This window comes from Ambystoma mexicanum, chromosome 7p (genome assembly GCF_040938575.1).
Source record: "Ambystoma mexicanum isolate Mex_15411 chromosome 7p, UKY_AmexF1_1, whole genome shotgun sequence".
NCBI lineage: Eukaryota > Metazoa > Chordata > Amphibia > Caudata > Ambystomatidae > Ambystoma > Ambystoma mexicanum.
In genome coordinates this window covers 223,497,857-223,519,001 of record NC_090939.1, presented here as the reverse complement: position 1 = coordinate 223,519,001, position 21,145 = coordinate 223,497,857, and the positions used below count along the sequence as shown (strand labels likewise).

The window sequence follows — 21,145 nt, the reverse complement described above, 5'->3', positions numbered from 1 at the left end:
TTTGTGATCAGTATAGCCACACCCCTCGCATAAGATGAATAGGATGAGAAATACCTGTGGCCTCCCCAATGGGACACCCAAAGGGTTTCTGAGGCGGGGGCAAGATGACTGTTGAACAAAGGCCACCTCCATGATGTGCCTGCAGAGACGATGCACAACCCTCCTAACCTTAGAGGGCTGTTCCCCCTGCTCCCTGATGTTCCAGGTAGCTACTCTAAGGGGCATCCCAACAAGCCAAAGCTAGCCATGTGTACATACTGTTGTAGGCCAGCGGGTCACCTTGCAGGATACGAACTCCAAACAGATCAACTACACAGACCCGCCCATCCTACCGCACCACCCTAGCCCCCCACTCCCACCCACCACCTCCATGTGCAACTCCCCACCCACTCCAAGTACCTCCATCCAGATCCAGCATAACACCACCCCCAACCAGAGCAAGACCACAACTGTCCTGCAACCCACCTTCAGAGCCCACCATCCTCCCACACCACTCCTGGACATCCCCAACCCACCCATTGTTGCCCCACCCCAACAGAACACAACCAGTAGCCATGCTGAGTCTGGGCGCTAGTGCCAGCCCAAGATGAGCCGGCCCGCTCCAAAAAGATACATCAACCACCTGAGTTGAAACTCCCGTCTGCATAGACTAAAGGATAACCACGCAGATACCCCACCATGGCCGTGAGCCAGCCCTTCAGGCTGAGCCCAGGCTAACCCAGGGCTCATCCGAGTTCAGGGGTCCTTCTGGTCCTCTGTGCCGTGATTCCTGGTGCCGTTCCGGGGACGCTGATGGTTCAGCCAATGTGCCCCGCCAATCCCACCCAGAAAGGAGCTGGCGGACTCCAGGGACAGAAAGAATTGAGTCTTCCCTGCGTGCTGAATGTTCAGCTTCGCCGGGAACAACATGGACTACTGTATATAATTGTCTCGGAGTCTGCGCTAGATCCCATGAAGGACCTCTTGGACGCCTGCACCGCCGCAGAAAAGTCATGAAACACATGGAATTTGTCCCGATCGAATTGTAGATCTCCTTTCAGCCTAGCCAGCGGTACGATAGTATGACGCTCCCAATAATTTAACAGACGGGCTATAATGGGGTGCGGAGGGCCCCCCGGCAACGGACTAGAGGCTGGTATGCCGTGCACCTTCTCAACCACAAACAATGAGGAGAGTTCTGTGTCTTGGAAGACCGCTCTGGACAGGGATTAAAAAACTTCCTCCATCTTAAACTGACTCTGATGCTCCCGAATCCCAAACAGTCAGATGTTATTTCTGCAGGCCCGGCCCTCCAAATCCTCATTCTTGGCACAAACTGCCTTGAGCTGCCCCACCAAGGCCAAGACCCTGGCCGTGAGGATCACTGCACTGTCCTCAACACCAGACATCCTATACTCCACCTCATCAAGTCGGTCGCTGTGCTTATCCAATTTATGTTCCAGCATGTCCACCTTAGATGAGAGTGAGTATAGTTTGGCATCCAACCCACCAATCCCAGACTTGAGGTCCAGAAGAATTGCCTCGATATCCACCTCCGGCTCCCGGGCCACTGCCTCATGAGCAGTCTTCACCAGCTGTGGGGCCCCAGGTTGAGACATGACCCAGGGAGTTCAAGATGAGGAGCATCCCTCAAAGTTCAGTTTTTTCTGCAACTTGTCAGTCTTCCCCATCATGGGTCTCAATGCACCAACAGCAGACCAGGAAGGGAGCAGACTCTGGCCGCCAGAGACCCCCAGCAATTCCAATTCATTAGAAGACAATTCCAGCTACTGTAAAGGCCATCGCCCAGCACTCTGCTGTTGTCCACTACCAACAGAGCATCCCCAGGCCAGACTATGCAGGGGGGGCGCCGGACCTCCCCTGCACGTCACCAGCAGCACCAACAATTCCCCTGCCAGTCTAGATTACACAATCAAACAATCTGGTGCAGCCCCCAGGCACCATCTCAACTAAGCCCAGGCTAGGAACGACCGGCAGGCCCCCACACTGCCTCCGACCACCACCTGCTGCCCAAGGACCAGGTCAGCGTACACCACAATCTCGAGGGAGCCGCCCTCCACCGGGCCAGCCAGAGCACAATGGGGGAGCCGCATGTAAGCCTCAAGGTGCCGCCACCTTCCGGTGGTATGCTGTCTCGTGGGTCGGGGGACCCTTGCACCATTGCAATCTCCAGACCAGTCAACACAGTAGCAGGTGGCCTCCAAACGTCTGCTGCCTGCCACCTGGCATGCCTTGCTGTTCCTCGGAGGCTTAAGCACTCTCTGTAGTGGCAGCAGGTGGGCTCCAAACTGCCTTTGCCCGCTACCCACTATACCTCGCTATTGCTCCTCAGGCCAGGGTTCCAGACCGGGAGGATCACTGGTTGTGGTGCACATCACCGACCCGCTGCTCCCTGCAGCGCTACAGGCCCTCAACAAGATCCAGGAGCACCCCTGATTAATAACGGATGCAGCGTACGGTGCTGGAAGGCTCCCAATGCTGCCACCCACGCCATCTGTGCTCTGCAGCGTCACTCCCACTGCCCAGCCCCTTTTCTGGGCCCTGTCCATCGGGGGGCCGTCCCCACTGCTGCCTCTCACCAGCGCCCAGGGGCTACTTCAAGCCTGGGGCTCCCTTCTCATTCTGGTTCTCCTAGGGCAGAGGTCTTCAAACCTTTTTGGCCTGGGTCCCCCTGAGCAAAATTTGGGCAGGGCGCCCCCCCACCCCCCAAATGGCCAAATGGACAGTATGTACAATCGGCTATGAACTATTTTGCGCTGTCACCTCACCCTTCTCCCAGTATAGTCCCTGGGCTCCCCCACCTGCTCCCATCACAGTTGCTGGGCTCCCTCATACCACTACTACCCAGTCCCTGGGCTCTCTCCACCCCATCACAGACCCTGGGCTCCCCCCAACATGTTCCCAACACAGTCCAAGGGCCAGTGGAAGCTGGTGAATTTTTTAAGTGGAGGGGAATACATTTTTCCCACAAAAATGCCATAGCGACTGAGCGCAGCGAGGCAGTGGGGTTCGGGGGGTTTTCCACAGTGATTATTTTTTTAAAATAATGGGTTAAAATGTTTACAATTGGCGCTGGGGGGGCGAAGGGGGAAAGCATGGCATTTTTGACTGGACATTTATGATAGATAAAGAAAATCAGCTCAACGGACCAAAATAAACACAAACACCTTCACACAGCAATCACTATCATTCATACGAGCACCCATCACCATACACTCATAACACAAGCATGCATGCATCCATACACTATTTAAATAAAAAATAAATGAACATAAACATACCTTCTGCAGGGACCTGCGCGTGGGTGCTGAAATGCCCCACTCCAGGTTGCTCTGTCTGTATGTGCGAGGAGGTGCAGGAGCTCCCCCTCACACATACAGACATGAAGTGCCCCAGCCAGCATTTCCAATGAGCTATGTAAGGCTGGCAAAGCAAAACGCCCCCAGCCTTGCATAGCTCAGTGAGCATGTGCGGCTGGGGTACTGTGCTGTCAATGGGAAACAGTGTTTCCCTTTGACAGTTCAGCCAGCCCAGGAGCACTCCCTCAGCTGGAAAAAGCAGCTGAGGGTGTACTCAGGGTTTCACTGGGATGGCTCCTCGGCTCCTCCATAATGGGTGAGTGGGCCACTGGGTTGACAAGCCCATTATGGATGAGCTGCCAGGCTCGGACTGGCCTATAGGGTATTAGGGCAACGCCCGTACCAAAAACACAAAATGCTAGTGTAGGACAGTCAAAACGGGTCACTCTTTTTGGCCAATGTAGGCCAGTTTGATGAGTTACTTCACTACGCAGCTAGTAGTTTTGACCATTGTTGCTGAATAAATATTCTTTAATATCACAATTTGCTTACCTTTTAACAAAAAACACCCCCTTAGCTACTATTCAAACATTCTGTGCCTAAAGGAATGAATATTCATTTGCAACTGCGGGACACATTTTCATTGGTGCCTGAGCTGTTTTATGGTCCAGTCTTACCATGTGAGCCGCCCCTGCCCATATCCTGCAAACTAAAAAAAAAAAAATAATAATAATAAATGTTTGTAATTTTTTGTTTTTTTTGTTTTGCGTCCCACAGTTTGAAGACCTCTGTCCTAGGGGCTTCCAGGTCTCCACTCCACCCGCCGGAAGATCAAATGGGCCGGGTGGCCTCCTCTCCACTTCACATCCATGCAAAGACTGTCCCCACACCAGCAGACGCGGTCTGTCTTCGCAGCTGCCTCCAGTTAGCATGGCTTGGTCCCCCACAGTCCGCCGACACCGTCCGCCTGCAACACTGCCTCCTCTTTCTTCCCCAAAGTGCTCCTCGCATCAGCCACACACTGCGGGCACACTTGCTACCACTCGGGCAGCCCTGAGGTCTATGTATTCAGGATTAATAGGAGCCGGTGAGCAGAGCTCACAAGGAGTCCGACATTCCTGGTCAGCTCGCTTGCGCAACCCCAAACTGTGTTGCACTTGGGGAAGGGAACCCTGAGACCCTTTGGTTGGAACTGTCTTGGACTTGGGGAGGGAAGCCAAGAGTAAGCCTGGAGCTGGAAGCAGCTCAGAACTTTCATTTGAACACTGTTACTTTGGTTGCCGACATCCCTACACATTGCTTAGCTTTAGTTGTGAGGGAAAGAACAGGTTTTGGACACAAACAGATTTTTAAGTTGAACTTACTGACTCAGACTATCCTTCGTTTATTTAGGTAGGGAAATCTCACCTTAGTATAGGGAACGTTAGGCCCTAAACCATCCTGACATTTAAGTAAATAAAGACTTTCTTATTTGAACTTTGAATCTGTTGTCTGTGTCTTGCTTTATGATGCCTTCACAGCTGTGCGAGGGTCTGGAGGTCCTGCCATCCGCCGAAGCGGGTCTGGAGTGGAGAAGCAGTGGAGCTTCCCATGACCGCAGCCGAGAAAAGTCAGGAAAGCGGGTGGTACGTGCGGTGCATAACGTGAGAGAAAGGCAGAGTTTGAAGAAGCAGAAGTCTGCAGAAGCCTGCTGCGAAGAACGCCGAACGGGAGAATGCTGGTGTGTGCGACCACTGAGTGTAGAGCGAATATACACTCTGACCGGGGCGCTTCAGTAATGTTTAAGAAAGTCCTATGCTTCTGCAGAGTGAAAGGTGAAATAAGTTAAAGTACTGTTGAATGCCAGAACGAACATTATTGCAAATCGAATGAAGAGCAACAGATTGAAGGCACTTCTGAATACCGCACAGAGCGAAGAAATGTTGAAAGCTGTTGTGAATACAGTGCAGAGTAAAAAGGTGTTAAAAACACTTGTGAATGCAGTCAGTTAAATGTTCATGAATGAAACAAGAGTCAAGCAGTACTAAGTGTGAAACAAGTAAAGAGAATATTAAGGAGGTACGAAGATGGAAACTTAGAGGGGCCTACGCATCGCAAATTAAGAGAAAGTTGTGTTGGCATGAACCAGAGAAGTACAACCAAGAACAAAGTGCATGGTGGCTAAAGCCGCCACAGAACAGTGTCTGGATCCTATGCTACTGAGGAATCAACAAAGTATCACTGTCAGATGGAACTAGTGGCTAAATGTTCATGAAAGCAGGAAGGTTGCGTGACCTGTAATGGGTGGACCGTGTGGTCCGACAACCGTGCCTACACCGAGTGCCCTATATGTGAAAAGCTAATGAAAGCATATTTGAAGTCAAGTTCATGTGTTGCTACATCTTGGTTTGAGAAACTGAAATTGAGAAAAATAACTGTTGATTTTGAAAGCTGGAAGTTTGAACTCTCAGGGAAAGAAACCCCAGACTTGGAAAGCGTTGGAAGGAACTGTGCTACTTTGGAAGCCAGAAGGTTTGAGCTCTTGGGGAAGGGAGTCAAAAGACTTTTGAGAACTATTTTTTTTAACTTGAGGAAGGGAAAGCTGATCCTAACCCAGGAACTGGAAGAAGCTCAAAACCTTTTGTTCAACACTATTCTTTTGAGACCGACATCCCTACACTTTGTATACAGTTAGTTGTGAGGGCAAGTATAGGTTTTAGCACAGACAGACTTAAGTTGGACATTCTGACACAGACTACCCTTACTTTTCTTTAGGTAGGGAAATCCCACCTTAGCATAGGGCAAGTGAAGCCTAATTCCACCCTGCCTTTTAAATTAAATAAAACGAAGTATAAAGTTGAATCTGTTGTCTGTGTCTTGCTTCATGATGTCTTCATACTACCTTGAGTCATTTGTGTTAACCACACAGTTAAGCAAATCCTCCTGGCCGAAATGAAATGCAATAAAACTTCTTTGAAGCACAGGCCTCCGTCTCATAGTATTGTGTTTTCTTTAATATTCCAGTACAAATTTGATCAGCCAGGTAGGAGGCCAGGATTCCTGCATCTTCCTGTGGCAACCTTCGCTTCCCGGATACCCGCCGCTGGTGTTCTGCCCTCCGAGTTCTGGTGCGCATGAAATTAAAGGTAAGCCAGACACCAAGATTTTGCTAAAAGCCTGAGAACTCCAAATTTTGGGAGACCTGGGGTTTGGGAAAAGAAGGGTGTGGAGCACACAGGAGGTGGGAACCTGGGTTTCGATATAATCAGAGAGACGGAGAACGTGTTTCAAAGGGAATGAAAGGTGTCAATTCTGCAAGTAATGCGTGGCTGATGACAATTCGAAATACGGGACCCACCAAACTCTCCTATGCTTAAGTGGAGATCAGGGAGCCGCCACACGTTTTTTTGCTTAGGCAAAGAATAAGGGAGCTGTATGAACTTTTTCTCCCGCAAAGTACGGTCCCAGGAATTCAAAATGGTACCATTAGAAAGGCAGTGTAAATTCACATGACGAATAAAAGTAAAATACGAAAATATTGTGCAGCAAGGGAAAAACGATTGCGCATTTTAAAATTATATTATATAATTATAATTGTTTTTACAATGTGCTTCATACCAGAGATTGGTTTCTAAGCGTGGGATCGGGATTCGAACTTGTGTGGCACAGCGTTGTAGTGCTTCCAAGACAAATGCGTTTCTCTTGAGCTACCCCCCCCCTCATCCTTATGGGAGGAGCATAGGGATGATACGCTATGTCATGCACACAACACTGAAATACATAGTATCATAGAACCCACTGCTTCCCCTCCATATGACATTGGGGAAGATACATCTTTAGGTTCTATGTATCCTGCTACTGAAAAAGTAGCTACAGGATATAAAATACCAGGCAGGAAGAGGGACGGGTAGAGAAACGCATGGGAGTTACTTTCCTAATCCAGGCATACAATCACAGCAGCCACAAGTGTATCAATGAGGGAGGAATATGTCTAGGCTGCATTTGGAATTTTGGCACTGCCACAAGCTGGGTCATTTTGCTAGAGAGTGTCGTACCCGACTGTCGCAGACGAGACAAGGGGAGCAGGTTCCCTATGGAACCCCCAGGCTCCCCCGCGTCAGCGAGATCAGTGAATGCCTTCCGTGGGAGGAGGCAATCTCTTTGCACAGATGACATAGGACAGCACACGGGGAGGCCTTTAGGACAGTTAGCACGAATCTGAAGAAAGAACTGATAGTTTAGCTTTCAGTAAATGGACAAATGTGTTCATTTCTAACAGACAAGCAGGTACTCGCTCCTGTGTGAGGGAGGGTGGGTTTCCGCTGTCTTCTAATGTGATGGATACACAGGTTTCTCTGAGGCTATACATTCATTTCCGGTCACACAACCAGAAGTTGCTTTGGGTGATAATTCTGTCACAGCTCCTTTACTGTATGCTCCTCTGTCACAAGGAATCTATTTGGAAGCGATTTACTAGGGAAGTTGAACATGACAATTACTTGCACAGAAGAAGGGTTGATTTGTGAAACCCCAGAACTATATGGTTTGCAGGCAAGGATGGGATTTGTAGAGACTCAGGTAGTTGGTGTTCCTCAATCAGTTGGAATTCTTTTTCATATGTAGTCTTTAATAATATCGAAGATTGAGAAAGCAGGATGTATTGTGGAGGCGATGACTCGGGTACCTGCGCAAATCATTTTTGTTCCGTTGATTTCGGTCGAAGAACATGAGAATGGTACAAATGGAATGGTGATTCTTTCTCAGTTGTGTGTTACTTCGTGGGTGTCGGTGCAAGGGACAGAGGAAAATAATATGTTGTAGGTTGCAGTTCTTCAAATGCAGCCTAATGTTGGATTGAGAGAACTTGAAGCATCACAGATATTACAACCTGAAGAGTCTTGAGTCTTCATTTTGAAGACTATGTGACAGTAGAAGATGAGCAATGTAGCAAAGTGTTGCAAGTGCATTGTCAAATTACACTCCAGACGATTGTTAGATCAAGCACAGGAAGTCAGATGAATTGTCATGAGAAACAGAAATGTTCGCAGATTCTTGCACAGGTACCACAACATCTGCGGACTACATATCCAGATGAAGTGGGTCTGTGGAAGGGAATAGGACCAGGGAAGATTACTTTGAATTAAGAGGCTCACTTGCCCAGAGTTAGACAATATCCAATGTCTAGGGAAGTGGAAGAGGGAATTGCGGATACCATAAGAAATTTACAAAAGCAGGAAGTGATATATCAGACTTCCTCTCCATGCAATCCTGTGATATTCCAGTAAAGAAAAAGAAAGGCACAGCTTACTTTTTGGAAGATGGTGGAAGATCTCAGGCCTATTAATTTGATTGAGGAAGCACAATTTCATGTCATTTCGAATCGAGCTACTATTTTGGCAGACATCCCATCAGATTCAAAGTACTTTTCGACTATTGATTGCTGTGCAGCATTTTTCAGCATTCCGTTGCATGTTGATTCACAGTATTTGTTTGCATTTACATTTAAAGGGGAGCACTTACACTTGTTTGCCCGAAGGGTACTGAGTCACCAAGTACATTTAATAGGGCAATCCGTATGGATTTAGCTAATATTCCATTATCAAGTGTTCTCTTGCAATATGTTGATGATTTGCTGTTGTGCAGCGTTGATGAAGAAACCTGCATGAAAGACAGACTCATTGTTTTATGTGCCGTGGCAGAAAGGGATCATAAATTTAACAAAGTGAAATTACAGTTTTGACAATCTGAAGTGGTATACCTTGGTCAGCAGATTTCTGTGATAGGCAGAGCTGTGACATCAGACAGAATAGAGACTGTTCACAAAACTCCTAAACCTAGTACGATAGAGATGTAGCAATACTTGAGGCTTTGTAATTATTGTAGGCTCTGCGTTTTTGACTATGCTACATTCATCAAGACTTTGTTAAGTATTTTGAAGCAGCTCAGATGGGTCAGCCTTTGGTCTGCTCAGAGGAAGGAACTCAGGCATTTTGTGTGCTGCAACAGGCTATTGTGCCATCTCCAGTATTCGTTTTTTCCGATTATACGAAAATGTTTTACTTGTTTTCCCATGCGAAAGGAAAAGTTATGACAGCAGTACTGACTCAGAAAACTACCTTAGGCCACAAGCCTTTGGCATTTTACAGCGGTACATTGAATCAGGTTTTGCAGCGGTCATTCCCATGTGAACAATCTCTAGCGGCAGCAGGATTTGCGTTCGATAAATCAGCTTTGGTGGCATTAAGTCATCCAGTTATGATCAGGGATCAGGTATACTGGAGCTGCAGTAATTGAAGAAAAAGATACACAATATTTTGTAGTTCAGCATTTTTCGCTTCCATCACATTTGTTTGCCCAAGCAGCAGAATTAGCTGGAATAATTCTAGCGCTTGCTCATGCATGTAGACAACGTGTTAGGATTTATTTGGATTCTGCTTATGTTGTGTCAACAGTACATTCAGGAATTCAAAGATGGGAAAGGAGAGGTTTTGTTAAGGCAGACGACTCTCTGGTAATGCATGCAAAACTACTTCACTTATTGAGTCACTTGAGCTACTTGATGAAGTTGCGGTGGTCAAATGTAAATTGCATACTCAAGGTAAGGACCATATTTCTGTAGGAAATGTGCTAGCAGATCAAGCAGCCAAAATACATAGCTACAATGAATTCAGAAATACGATTGGATAAGAGAAGGCATTTTACACCCATTCCAGGTTGCGTTCTGGCCCATTGGAAAGCACCTCGAACTTAACCTGCAATCAAGACTTTTCGGAAGTGATCCTGGACCGCCAAGTGAACTGACCAGCTTGTACGGGACCTTTGTCCTGGAACCGCCGCCGTCTCGAGTTTCCGAGTCGCGCCGAGTTTCATATACCTGGCATTCCTAGGTCTGGTATTAGGAGAGTATGCCTGAACCCGAGCATACACGGTCACCGTGTCGCATAGCTGGAGTGACGAACTTCGTGGATGCCTTGCTGCTGTGCCCTCAGACTGACTGCAGCAGAACTGGCCTGATCCCTTCCACAAGAGCTGAAAATTTGTCACTGTCCCTCCACAGAATAATTCCTGAAATGCAGCCCCTGAAAGCCGCAGAGCCACGCAACTGCAGGATTTGAACCTGCGACCAAAGTGGATTCGACTGCTGAAGTTTGGTTTGGAGTGTGCCGAGGGTCGGTGAGTACTTGCAACCCTCAGTGGTGGCCCCTGGTGCATCATTGCATTTTGTACGCACAAGTGTTCCCGGAGGGCCACTCTTCTTTATCGAGGTAGCCTGCGCTACTGAGCTATTCCCCACTCTTGGATACTGTGCTGCCCTCTTGGGGAGACCCTCCTCGAATAGTGGAACTTATTCTTCACTGCCTCACCCACCTTCCTGAGTTGCTACAGCCCCTTGAAGAGACCCCATTTTGACTTAACCACACGATTGTGTGCGGCAGCATAGAAAGTACTTTTGAGCTCAAGGCTCCACTAATCTTAGGGACTCGACTGCCGGTTAGCTAGGGTGTGAATTGTGAAGGACTGGCACAGAGATATTCTCACTGTATATCCGCTTTCTTTGCAGGTTGTGGAACTGTACTCAGTAATATCCCTGTTGGCCACTGGTTACTGTATACATGCTTGCTAGATTAGTGTTGTGTTGGTTTTGTTAATACTGCTGAATAATTACTTTGCATAAATGTATATATATATTTGATATACACCTGACATAATCTGTGGTTTCGCTTACTGTGTGCTCATTGTGGGCTTTTTATCACCCTCACCCCCTCCGAGACCTAATTTTGACCACCACCAGTGCTACCTTGATTGGTCTGGCTTGTCCAGAACGTTACCCCTTTCCAAAAAACTAGGCTGGCCTTCTGAACCTCTGCTCACGAGGTCAGAGTTCAGAAATCCATTTTAACAAGCATTCCCAGTTTTTTGCAGAGAAATGAGTATGTGGGTAAATTATGTTAATGTTTCTATTACTTTCTTTGAAACCTGCTGTTTGGACTAAATACGCTTCTTTACTTACTTGGATGGCTCCCACTACACCTCCTATACTTTCTTTGAAGCTTCATACACCCCAGCTGTTTTACATGGGTAATGGAACATTGGCAAAAGGTACAAATGTTGGATGTGCAACTATCTTGGACATTGCAGACTTGCAGCTGGGCACCGCAGTCATCATGGAAGTTTTCTGGTTGTGGGGGAAGAGGGTTGGCATATGACCAGCTGCAGCCTTCCTGGTCAGGCTTGTGTTCTTTGGTTGCTTTAGATGCTCCTGTTTTCATTGTGCCATGTCAAGTTCTTCTTACTGTCTTTGAAAGAAGTGGTGCTGGTATGCTGTTGCATCGGCATAAAAGTAGTAACTACTATGCTTCTGGCGTGGAGATTCCTGATGCTCATTGAATCTTTAGCAAGACAATCATTCTTTGCGGCCATTTTAGCTCCAAGTCTTCAGATCGTAGCAAATGCTAAATGGCTTGAAAAGACAATACACAATGATGCAGTTCATTAATGCTGAAGATGGTCTTAATGCCATTAGAGAGGATCTCATGGGCATTCGTGTTACAGTTCTTCAGAACCGGTATACGTTGATTTGCTTACTGCATCATCAGGAGGTATTTGACAAATTATTGGCAGCACCTTTTGCACTTTCATCCCTCAAAATGATGCTATGAACGGCTCACTTACTCAGGCTATTATAGTTCTTCATAATCTACAGAAAGGTCTATCTGAAGAAGAAGGCATCACTGTAGACTGGCTTGCTAGATGGTCTCTGAACTTGCTTACCCACTACTGAAGATACTTTTGAAATCCATCATTGGTTTTTGGCTTTTATATAATTTTGTACAGGTTTTAATGATGTCTATTAGGAAATGCTCCTCCCCCGCAGTTTCAATGATTTCTACCCAAGTACCTGAATCTATGCCATCCTGTTCTGCCTCCACTTCCGCCTTTACCTTCGTGTCCTTGTGCTGAGATGGCGCATGGCCATTAATGGTGTGGTGATGGGTATCACCAAAAGGGGGGAAATGAAAGGAGACATCCGAAATAATACAACTAAGTTTCTGTTTGCAACAATTGAGCTTAGTGGCCATCTTGTCTCTTTTGGCCAGCTTGGTTAAATGGGTGCCATTTTGACGATTTCCTACTGCCTGCTATAATGTGGACATCCATTTTGTGCAGAGCATAAGGTTAATGTTTGTGGGTTGGGGAAGGGAGACATAAGGGCTAAGTTTCGTGTGTTCACCCGTGTTTGGTTTAGTTATGAATTCAAGGGAAGTCCTTCATGACAAGGATATGTAAACAGAAAAGTGTACCTACGATTTTCCGGTTAGTCTTCACTGATCAAAACCATAGTGAAGTGGGTTCTGCCTATGTGCACTCCTATAGAATGAATTACTAACCATCCCTCTTATTTCTGTATATAGGTGCTGCTGCCTTTGACTACCTCGTGTCATTTGTGTTAACCACACAGTTAAGCAAATCCTCCCGGACGAAATGCAATAAAAAGGGAACTACCTTTGAAGCACATGCCCATGTCTCGGATTATTGTTTTTTTTTCTTTAATATTGCAGTACAGAAGGAGGCTTGGTGTTCACGCTGCACAAAAAGGTTAGGATATGACATGCTCCCATGCCAATCCCCCCCAGGTTCACAAGAGTCTGTGAAATAAGGTCTTTTTGCTAGGGTAGCAAAAATCCTTGCATCAGTCCTGCGTTTAGAACGGCCACAGGCAGATCCACAACCACTTTCTGTGATGTGTTTCATGCTACTGACGAGGGGTCCTACTTATTAACATTTGCTGTCCCACCCTCCACGTGTGTTGGAACAAAGTCTTTGCTACTATACTGGCATGTTTTAGGAATGGTGTAATCCTCCGCTTTAGACCCAAGCCTGGTCATTAGAAATGCAGAAAGATCATAGTAGACTCAAGTAGTTGTGGTTTTTTGGATCTAATCTGCCTTGGACCCTTGATCGCCACATGTTGGCTACTATCATAATTGTAGCTTGATTATCTGGGTACTCGAGGATTTCCGATTTTTGTGTTTAGTAGAGGACAGGGTCATTTAAGCAGGACATATTGTGCTGATTATTGGAGGTCATCGATATTAGTAGCATGTTAATAGGCATTACAAATATCTTGATCATTCACATACTTGTCACTGTATATTCATTAATCGCTACCTTGTGTGAGAAAGCCGATGGTGTTCTCCCACCTACTCCCCCGGGATCCTCTATTCAGGTGGCTAGGGAAGGGCCATCGCTTTTGGATCCCGACCCTAGGGGTAGGCAAGCGAGGGAGCATCACCTGAGTGGAGGGTCACAGGGGACTGGGAATACAACATCAAAGGCCGAGACATGGTATTCCCCTTTTCCCATTCCACCTCAAAACCCCTTCCCTCAGCTTTCATGGGGTATTTCCAACCTATTCCATCTCCCCCTCCACACTTCGAACAAATACTGGGACGAAGAAGAGGCAACCGGGAGTAGTGAAGATTTCCCATAGGAATAACATTGGGAATTGGTAAGGAAACCAGCTGTAGAAAGAACTTAAGTTGTCCCATTGAGAGTCAGGCATTTACTAATTATCACTCACACCTGACTCCATTGTTTTCCCCAACTATAAAAGGTGTGGTTCTACACAGGTGAGAGAGCGAGCTGGGAACATTGTTTGGACCAAAGAAGCTAAGAAGCAGAGAGCAGATCTACGGGCCAGAGGAGAACCTGTGCTGAGACACTGCAGTGTGGCTAGGGAGCCATTTCTCCAGAGAGCCAGAGCGAAGCACCCTGCTGTTGGCGGTCGGAACATTGCTCGTTCCATTGGGACCTGTGCCAGTCCCAAGGGTGTCAGAGGGGCAGGTGGTGAGACCCTGACCTCAGGCCCTCACAAACAGAAGGGACCGCTTGAAAACATGCTGCGGCCAGGTGGGGAGGAGAGAGGGATAGGTAGAGGGAGAGGGAGAGGGAGAGAGAGAGAGAGAAGCATGCGGCTGCCCGAAGCAGAGCGGGCGAACGGAATGTATAAAGCGGCACAGAGAAGGAGAGAAATGAAAGGAAACCAGTAAAGCAATACAGATTGAAAGAAGAGTGACAAGATCAAGAGAAAGGAAGAGAAAGCAGAGTGCACCGAGTGAAAGAACTATAATAAAGAGGGTGTGGGGGACCTGAAACCAGAGAGAAGGGAGCAAGCGACCCAGCTGAGTGCAAAGTATGCACAGAAAACTGGAAAAGTTGCCAGTGGGCACGAAAAGGTAAAGAGAGTGCAAGTGTGCAAAAGAAAGAAGCTCAAGAAGATGCCAGTGGGCACAAGAAGAAGGTGCAAGTGTGTAGAAGAAGGAAAGAAAGGTGCCCGTGGGCACGAGAAAGAAGTCAATTAAACAGAGGGGAACAAGAAGTTGTGCAGAAAACCCCTGAATGCAAAATGTTAAAGAGAAGGAAGAGCATGAATAAAAGAGTGGTTAAAGCTTGGAGTGGTCGTGGTTAGGAGGTGCAAATAACCTGGCTTTTTTAAAAGTCCCTGATGCTACCCCTTTGAAAGAACTGTGTATGAAAGAAAGGTACATCCTGAAAAACTGAACTTGGGGCAGGGAACCATGAGAGGCTTATCAAAGTGGACTCTTGATTATTTCGTGTTACTGAAGGCATTGAAGCTTGGGGAAGGGAACCCCGAGACGCTTAAAGAAGAACTGTGTTTTTTTTGGTTATGCTTTGATCTTGGAAGGACTAAAGCTTGGGTAAGGGAACCAAGGCATTAAAGACAATGACCTTATTTGAACTATAGAGAAGGTCCCATGAAGAGTGCCTTTTTGATTGGTCAGCTTCAAAAGGATGAGTTTAATCTACAGCTGGTGAGAAGACCACCTGAAACCAATCCTGGTTTTTCCCATTTTTGTTGAACCACCACTTTTTGCTTTTGAAAGACTTCCAGACTTCGACGGCCCTTAGAACCATCAGTCAAGGGAACAATCCCTCTACTGTTTGGGCCAGTTAGGCATTACACCAACCCAGGAAATTAGTAAATAAAGGTTTTGAAATGATCATCTTTGAGTCTGTCTCTCTTGATACCATGCCTGTCTCACACTTGCCAGGATTTAAAAAAAAGAACACTGTAATTCATGATTTTCAAATCTGTCAATTACCTACTTTAATAGAATCACTTTATGACACCACATGATTTCAATTATTTTATAAAAAAAAATAGTCAGTTTGAGAACATCTTTCCACCCCTTTAACAACCAAAAGACTCGACCTCTGATCCTTGGGAAAGGTGCATGGTATTGCTACAAATATATATTTTTTCAGCACTTAGAATTTTATTTATGGAACAAGATCAGAAAGCATTAAAAGTGGGCACCAACTGTTCCTTACACAAAGTTTATTGTTTCTACTTTTCAGTCCATCAGGCAAACAAGTTGGATACATCTCGATGAAGATGTTTCAGCTCACACCACTGTCCTGTTTCTGAATATTCCATTGTCGGGTGCTGTCCCTGTCACCTTGTGGAACGGAAGAACATCTGGTTGACTTCACTGATAGGAATATCTTTCAGCGCAGGAATGGCATCTTCTTGATCCAGCTTGTTCCCCTGATTCTTGGCATAGCTATCTGTAGGATAAACATGATGCAACACATTAAGTGCGAGCTAGAACATTTTACCTTGAACCGTGCTTAAGTGAAAGCATGAATGTTTATTTTATTTTGACTTATCAAAGCACTATTCAGAATGCTTAATACATTAAATGAAATAGTATTTACATCTTTTACACTTCTGCCATACCATGATTTTAGAAAGCTACATATGAAGGAGGCCTTGAAGATAATACAAGTCAGAGATATGGCAATTGAGAGCAAAAGAACCAAGATGGAGTAAAATGTAACCAAACAACTGGGTCTAGATTGCTCTCAAAGACTGGCATTTTTGATGGTGATAAAACACATGGCCAAGAGACTACGTTCTTAGACTGGTACCACACTTCGCCCAACCTGACCAGTCTAAAATACATCTCGGAATACAGGGATAAATATGGCTATATTACAATAATGTGTTATCATTTCTGGAGAAGGTTGTTGCCAGCTCCTTCACTGGCGCTCTACCCCAGTCCTGCAGTGTCTTGAGAAACAGCCTTGTTGTGGGGCAATGTTTATGCAGTTCAGTGTTGAGATTCAGCTTCTGCTGCATGGAGCAAGGAACAAGTTACTTACCTGTAACTGTTGTTCTCCAGCATGGGTCTGGCATGGATTCACACGCTCATGAATATTCTGTCGTCAGGCTGGGAATCCTCGGTAAAAGAAAAAATCAGGTTCAGTTTTCATTTCTGAAATGTCTTTCTCCTAACAACCAATCACTGGTCTCTGGGCCATACTGCCTCCAGCCAATGACTGCCCTCTACCTAAGCCCCTCCTCTGGCAGCCATCTTCAGATTTGGTAGCATGTAAAGCGGCAGTAGGACCAAGAGAAGAGCCACAGAGGGGTAGGCGGGAGGGTTCGCATGTGAATCCATGCCAGACCCATGCTGGAGAACAACAGTTACAGGTAAATAACTTGTTCCTTCTCCATCATGGGGTCTGCCATGGATTCACATGCTCATGAATACAAGAATACATAGCAGTACACATGCACAACCACAGGAGGTGGCAAGGCTCAACATTAAGCATTTCAACAACTCAACATTAAGCATCTCTTACCTCCTCACCAGGCTCACCTTCAAGCGAACAGGCAGCGCAGCACTGCTTGGCCGACTCTGGACTCCTCCCATGAATCCCAGTCAATGCAGTAGAATTTAGTGAAGGTGTGCATCAACCTCCATGTAGCAGCCCTGCAGATGTCCAGCAGGGGCACACCAGACAGGAACGCCATAGTAGCAGCGATCGCTCTGGTTGAATGGGCTCTCGGACGGCCGGGCAACGGTTGGTTTGCCAAACTGTGACAGTGCATGATGCAGCCGGAGGGCCATCTGGAAATGGAAGCCTTGGAAAGGGCCTTCCCTTGGTTCACAGGGCCAAAGTTCACAAACAGCTGTGATGTCTTCCGAAAACTCTTTGTGCGGTCCATGTAGAACTTCAGCGCTCTAGCCACATCCAGCGAGTGCAAAGTCCTCTCAGCCGGCGACGAGAAGAAAACAGGCAACAGCCAGGGCTCATTGAGATGGAAGTCCGACAGCACCTTGGGCATGAAGGAGGGGTGCGTCCTCAGCACTACCCTCGTCTCGTGGAATCTCGGGTATGGAGGTTTACAGGAGAGGGCCTGGATCTCTTCCACTCATTGTGCAGAGGTGATGACCACAAGAAACGCTGTCTTCCACAATAGAAATGTCAGCGGCGCCAAATGCAAAGGCTCGAATGGAGGACCAATGAGCCTGGTCAGCACCACGTTGAGTTCCCACACTGGGGCCGGATCCTTCACCGGCGGGAACGAGCGGAACAGTCCTTTCATGAACTCCTTCACCAGGCGGTGAGACGACAGCGACGACCGCCTCAGAGTTCTGGTGTAGCAGGAGATTGCCGCCAGATGAATTTTGATGGAGGCATGCGCCAGCCCCGCCTTGGCCAGCGACAGTAAGTACGGCAGCACTTGAGGGACCGTAATCCGTAGAGGGTTGATCTTCTGTGCACGGCACCAGACAGAGAACCTCTTCCATTTATATCCATAGCGCTTAAGAGTCGAGGAAGCCCTGGCAAGTACCTCCTTGCAGTCCGCTGGGTTACGTAGCCTCCGAACTCTAGTGCTGCAGCAGCCAGGCCTGCAGGTTCAGCTATACTGAGTCATGATGCAGGATCGTGCCTCTTTCCCTGGCGAGAAGATCTGCGTCCGTCGGCAGCTTGACTGGAGGGGACGCTGACATGTCCAGAAGGTCTGGGTACTATATTTGTCTCGGCCACGCCGGTATGACGAGGATCATCCTGCACCGGGACCGTCTGAGTTGACTGATGAGTCGCAGAAGCAACAGTAACGGTGGGAACGCATAGAGGAACAGGCCGTCCCAGGGGAAGGAGAACGCATCCCCCATGCTCCTCAGCTGGGGAAGCCTGCTGGCGAACCTCCGGCACTTGGGCGTTCGTCGCTGTCGTGAACAGATCGATCTGGGGATTGCCCCATCGTCAGAATAGGAGATCTACTTGATCTTGCCGAAGCTCGCACTCGTGGCAAGAGCGCAGCTCCCTGCTGAGTGAGTCGGCGACAGTGTTCTTCACTCCTGCCAGGTGAAAGGGTACCAGGAACATCCCTTGGGCGACAACCCAGTACCACAGATCCTGCTCTTCCTTGGAGAGCCGGGGATCTGGTGCCCCCATACTTCCGGATGTAGAACATCGTGGTGGTGTTGTCGGTGAAGACTCATACCACCTTGCCCTTGAGGGACGGAAGGAAGGACCTGAGAGCCCAGAATACGTCCCGGAGCTCCAGGACGTGGATGTGCAGCTCCCTCTCCTCCGGGAGCCAAAGGCCCCTTGCGTGCAGATCTCTGGTGTGCGCGCCCCATCCCTCCAGAGAGGCGTCCGTCGTCACCGTTTCCTGATGTGTTGGGATCTGGAAGTCCAAGCCCGCCGCGAGATGAGCACGGGTGCCCCACCACCGGTTCGCTTGTCGGAAAGTCTTGTTGAGGGCGATCTTGTCCTCAAAGCTTCCCGCCACTTGTATCCGCAACCTGCACAGCCGCATGAGGTAGACGCATGACGACATCATGCCAAGCAGAAAATTGATGGACCTCATCCTGGCAACTTCCATGGTCAACAGCCGTTGTACCTTGCCCAGGATGGCATTTATCCTCTCCTCCGACGGTGAAGCCAGCCGCGCCACCGTGTCGAGCCTAGCTCCTAGGAACAGAGCATCCTGCGATGGCACCAAGCAGGACTTTGCATAGTTTATCGAGAACCCCAGTTCTGCGAGCAGGCGGATGGTCCTCGCTGTGTGGTCGACGGCGAGTTCCCTTGACTTCGCTCAGATGAGCCAATCGTCCAGATAGGGGAAGACATGGATCCCCTGCAGATGCAGCCGTGCCACCAACAGCGCCAGGCACTTAGTGAAGACCCTTGGCGCCGACTTCAACCGAAGGGCAGTACCTTGAACTGATAGTGCCACCCTTGCACCACGAAGCGCAGACATTTTTAATGTCCCTTATGTATGGGGATGTGGAAGTATGCATCCTCCAGGTCCAGTGACAACAGGAAGTTCCCTTCTTTCAGCTGTCCTAGCACGTGCTGAAGGGTGACCATCCGGAATCTCTGGGATTTTATGTATTTGTTGAGGTGGCGGACATCTAGGATGGGCCGCCAGCCGCCGGTCTTCTTTTGGACGAGGAAGTACTGCGAGTATACTCCAGAGCCCCGGAGCTTCTTCGGGACGAGCTCTATCGTGCCCTTTTCCAGCATCGATCGTACCTCCAGAAGTAGCTGCGGAATGTGGTTTTCTTTCCTGGCCACTGGTGGAAAGTGAGGACACCTCCTTTGGAACTCCAGAGTGTGTCCGTGGGCTGGGGCATCCAACACCCAACGGTCGGTGGAGATGGATTGCCACACGCCGACAGTGTTTGCCAGCCGGCCTCCCACCAGAGTGCGAGGGTGGGGGCCAGACATCACGGCCGGTTCAGTCCTGCTTCGCCGAGGCCTTGCCACCTTGGGCCCCCTGGCGAAGAACAGGCCGCCTGACGGTACGACGAAGAGCTGCCGCCGAATCCTTTGGAGGCACCTTGAAACTTGCCTCTGGAGGTCCGAAAGGGCGGCCGTCGCTGATGGAGCATGCCTAAGGCACGGGCCGTCTCGGTGTCCGCCTTGATGGTCTGCAGTGACTCGTCCACTGCCTTGCCGAAGAGGTTGTTCCCGTTGAAGGGCATGTCCAGTACCCTGGTCTGTATGTCCTGATGGAAATCGGTGGCCCTGACCGAACTGCGCCGGCGAAGGCAAACGCTGTTGCCCATCTGGCCAGAACCGGTGTCGGTGATGTCTGTGGCTACCGTGATGGCGTGGTCAGAAGCCACCTCGCCCACCTGCAGGTTTTCACGGGCCTCTGTTCTCTTGTTGTCTGCGAGAGAGTCCAGGAGGGGGCGATTTTAAACCACAGCTCCCTATCGTAGCGGGCCACGAAAGCAAGAGTGTTGGCCGCCTTAATGGTCGTCGCTGCCGACGAGATGACACGACGTCCCATGGCGTCCAGCTTCTTCCCCTCGCCGTCAAGCGGGGAAGTGGAAGTCGATGCCGCCGCCCCTGCTGATTTCTTCTTGGCCGCCGCAGAGACTGAGCCCAGGGACGGCTGGGCCCTGAGGCACATAGGAGCAGAATCTGGGACCCGGTACTTCTTCTCGTACCGGTCTCTCTTCGCAGGGGCCGTGGACAGGTTCTTCAGAAGGGACGGTCCCTCATCCCAGATGTCATCTTTGATAAAGGAATGCCTCCTTCTGCTCTTTGGGGAATAGCTGGAAGAGCTCTGAGGCCCTGGCGATCATGGCGTGAAATGAGCCAATTTCGTCGGGAGGGGGCGACGGGAGATCTGTTCCACCGTCGCCACCGTCGTCTGTCCCCGTCGTCGCCTTCTCTGTCACCGTCTCGTCCCTCGGTGGAGGGGATGGAGGTGAAGGATGAAAGGGCGGGGGAGGATGGATCCGACAGTCCAGGTGCCGCTGGGTCATCTGCCGGAGGCACGGGCAACCTTGTCCTTATTTCTGTGCACAGCGTGTGCAAGTCTAACAAGATGTCCTCCGACCTGTCCACCGGTGGAGGCAGCGGTTGCGACGGTAGCGTCGACAGCGGTGTAGAGTCCTCCGGCTCTTCGTCGATCTGCCGTTCCTCACCTTCTCCCCCGTCGCTTTCCACGTCTGCCTCGTCGGGGTCCTTCCCGTAGGCCCTGACCTCAGCAAATCGCTTGTCAAGAACCGTCTTGAGTCCTGAAA

General features: G+C 48.7%; 1 protein-coding gene and 1 long non-coding RNA gene across 4 annotated transcripts in view; one reads left to right on the top strand and one right to left on the bottom strand.

The window, feature by feature from the left end:
- LOC138525845 (uncharacterized) overlaps nt 1–21,145 on the top strand; it is a 341,157-nt gene that overhangs the window by 86,367 nt on the left and 233,645 nt on the right. For all 3 annotated transcript variants that reach the window (XR_011283454.1, XR_011283452.1, XR_011283451.1), the window contains exon 2: nt 6,303–6,424. This is a non-coding gene — a long non-coding RNA (uncharacterized lncRNA). The remainder of the gene's footprint in view (nt 1–6,302; nt 6,425–21,145) is intronic.
- The window catches only part of PIGP (phosphatidylinositol glycan anchor biosynthesis class P), a 210,639-nt gene continuing 204,877 nt past the window's right edge, over nt 15,384–21,145 (bottom strand). The window contains exon 5 of the mRNA XM_069636093.1: nt 15,384–15,869. Coding sequence (XP_069492194.1) covers nt 15,757–15,869 — 113 coding nt within the window. The 3' untranslated portion in view covers nt 15,384–15,756. The remainder of the gene's footprint in view (nt 15,870–21,145) is intronic.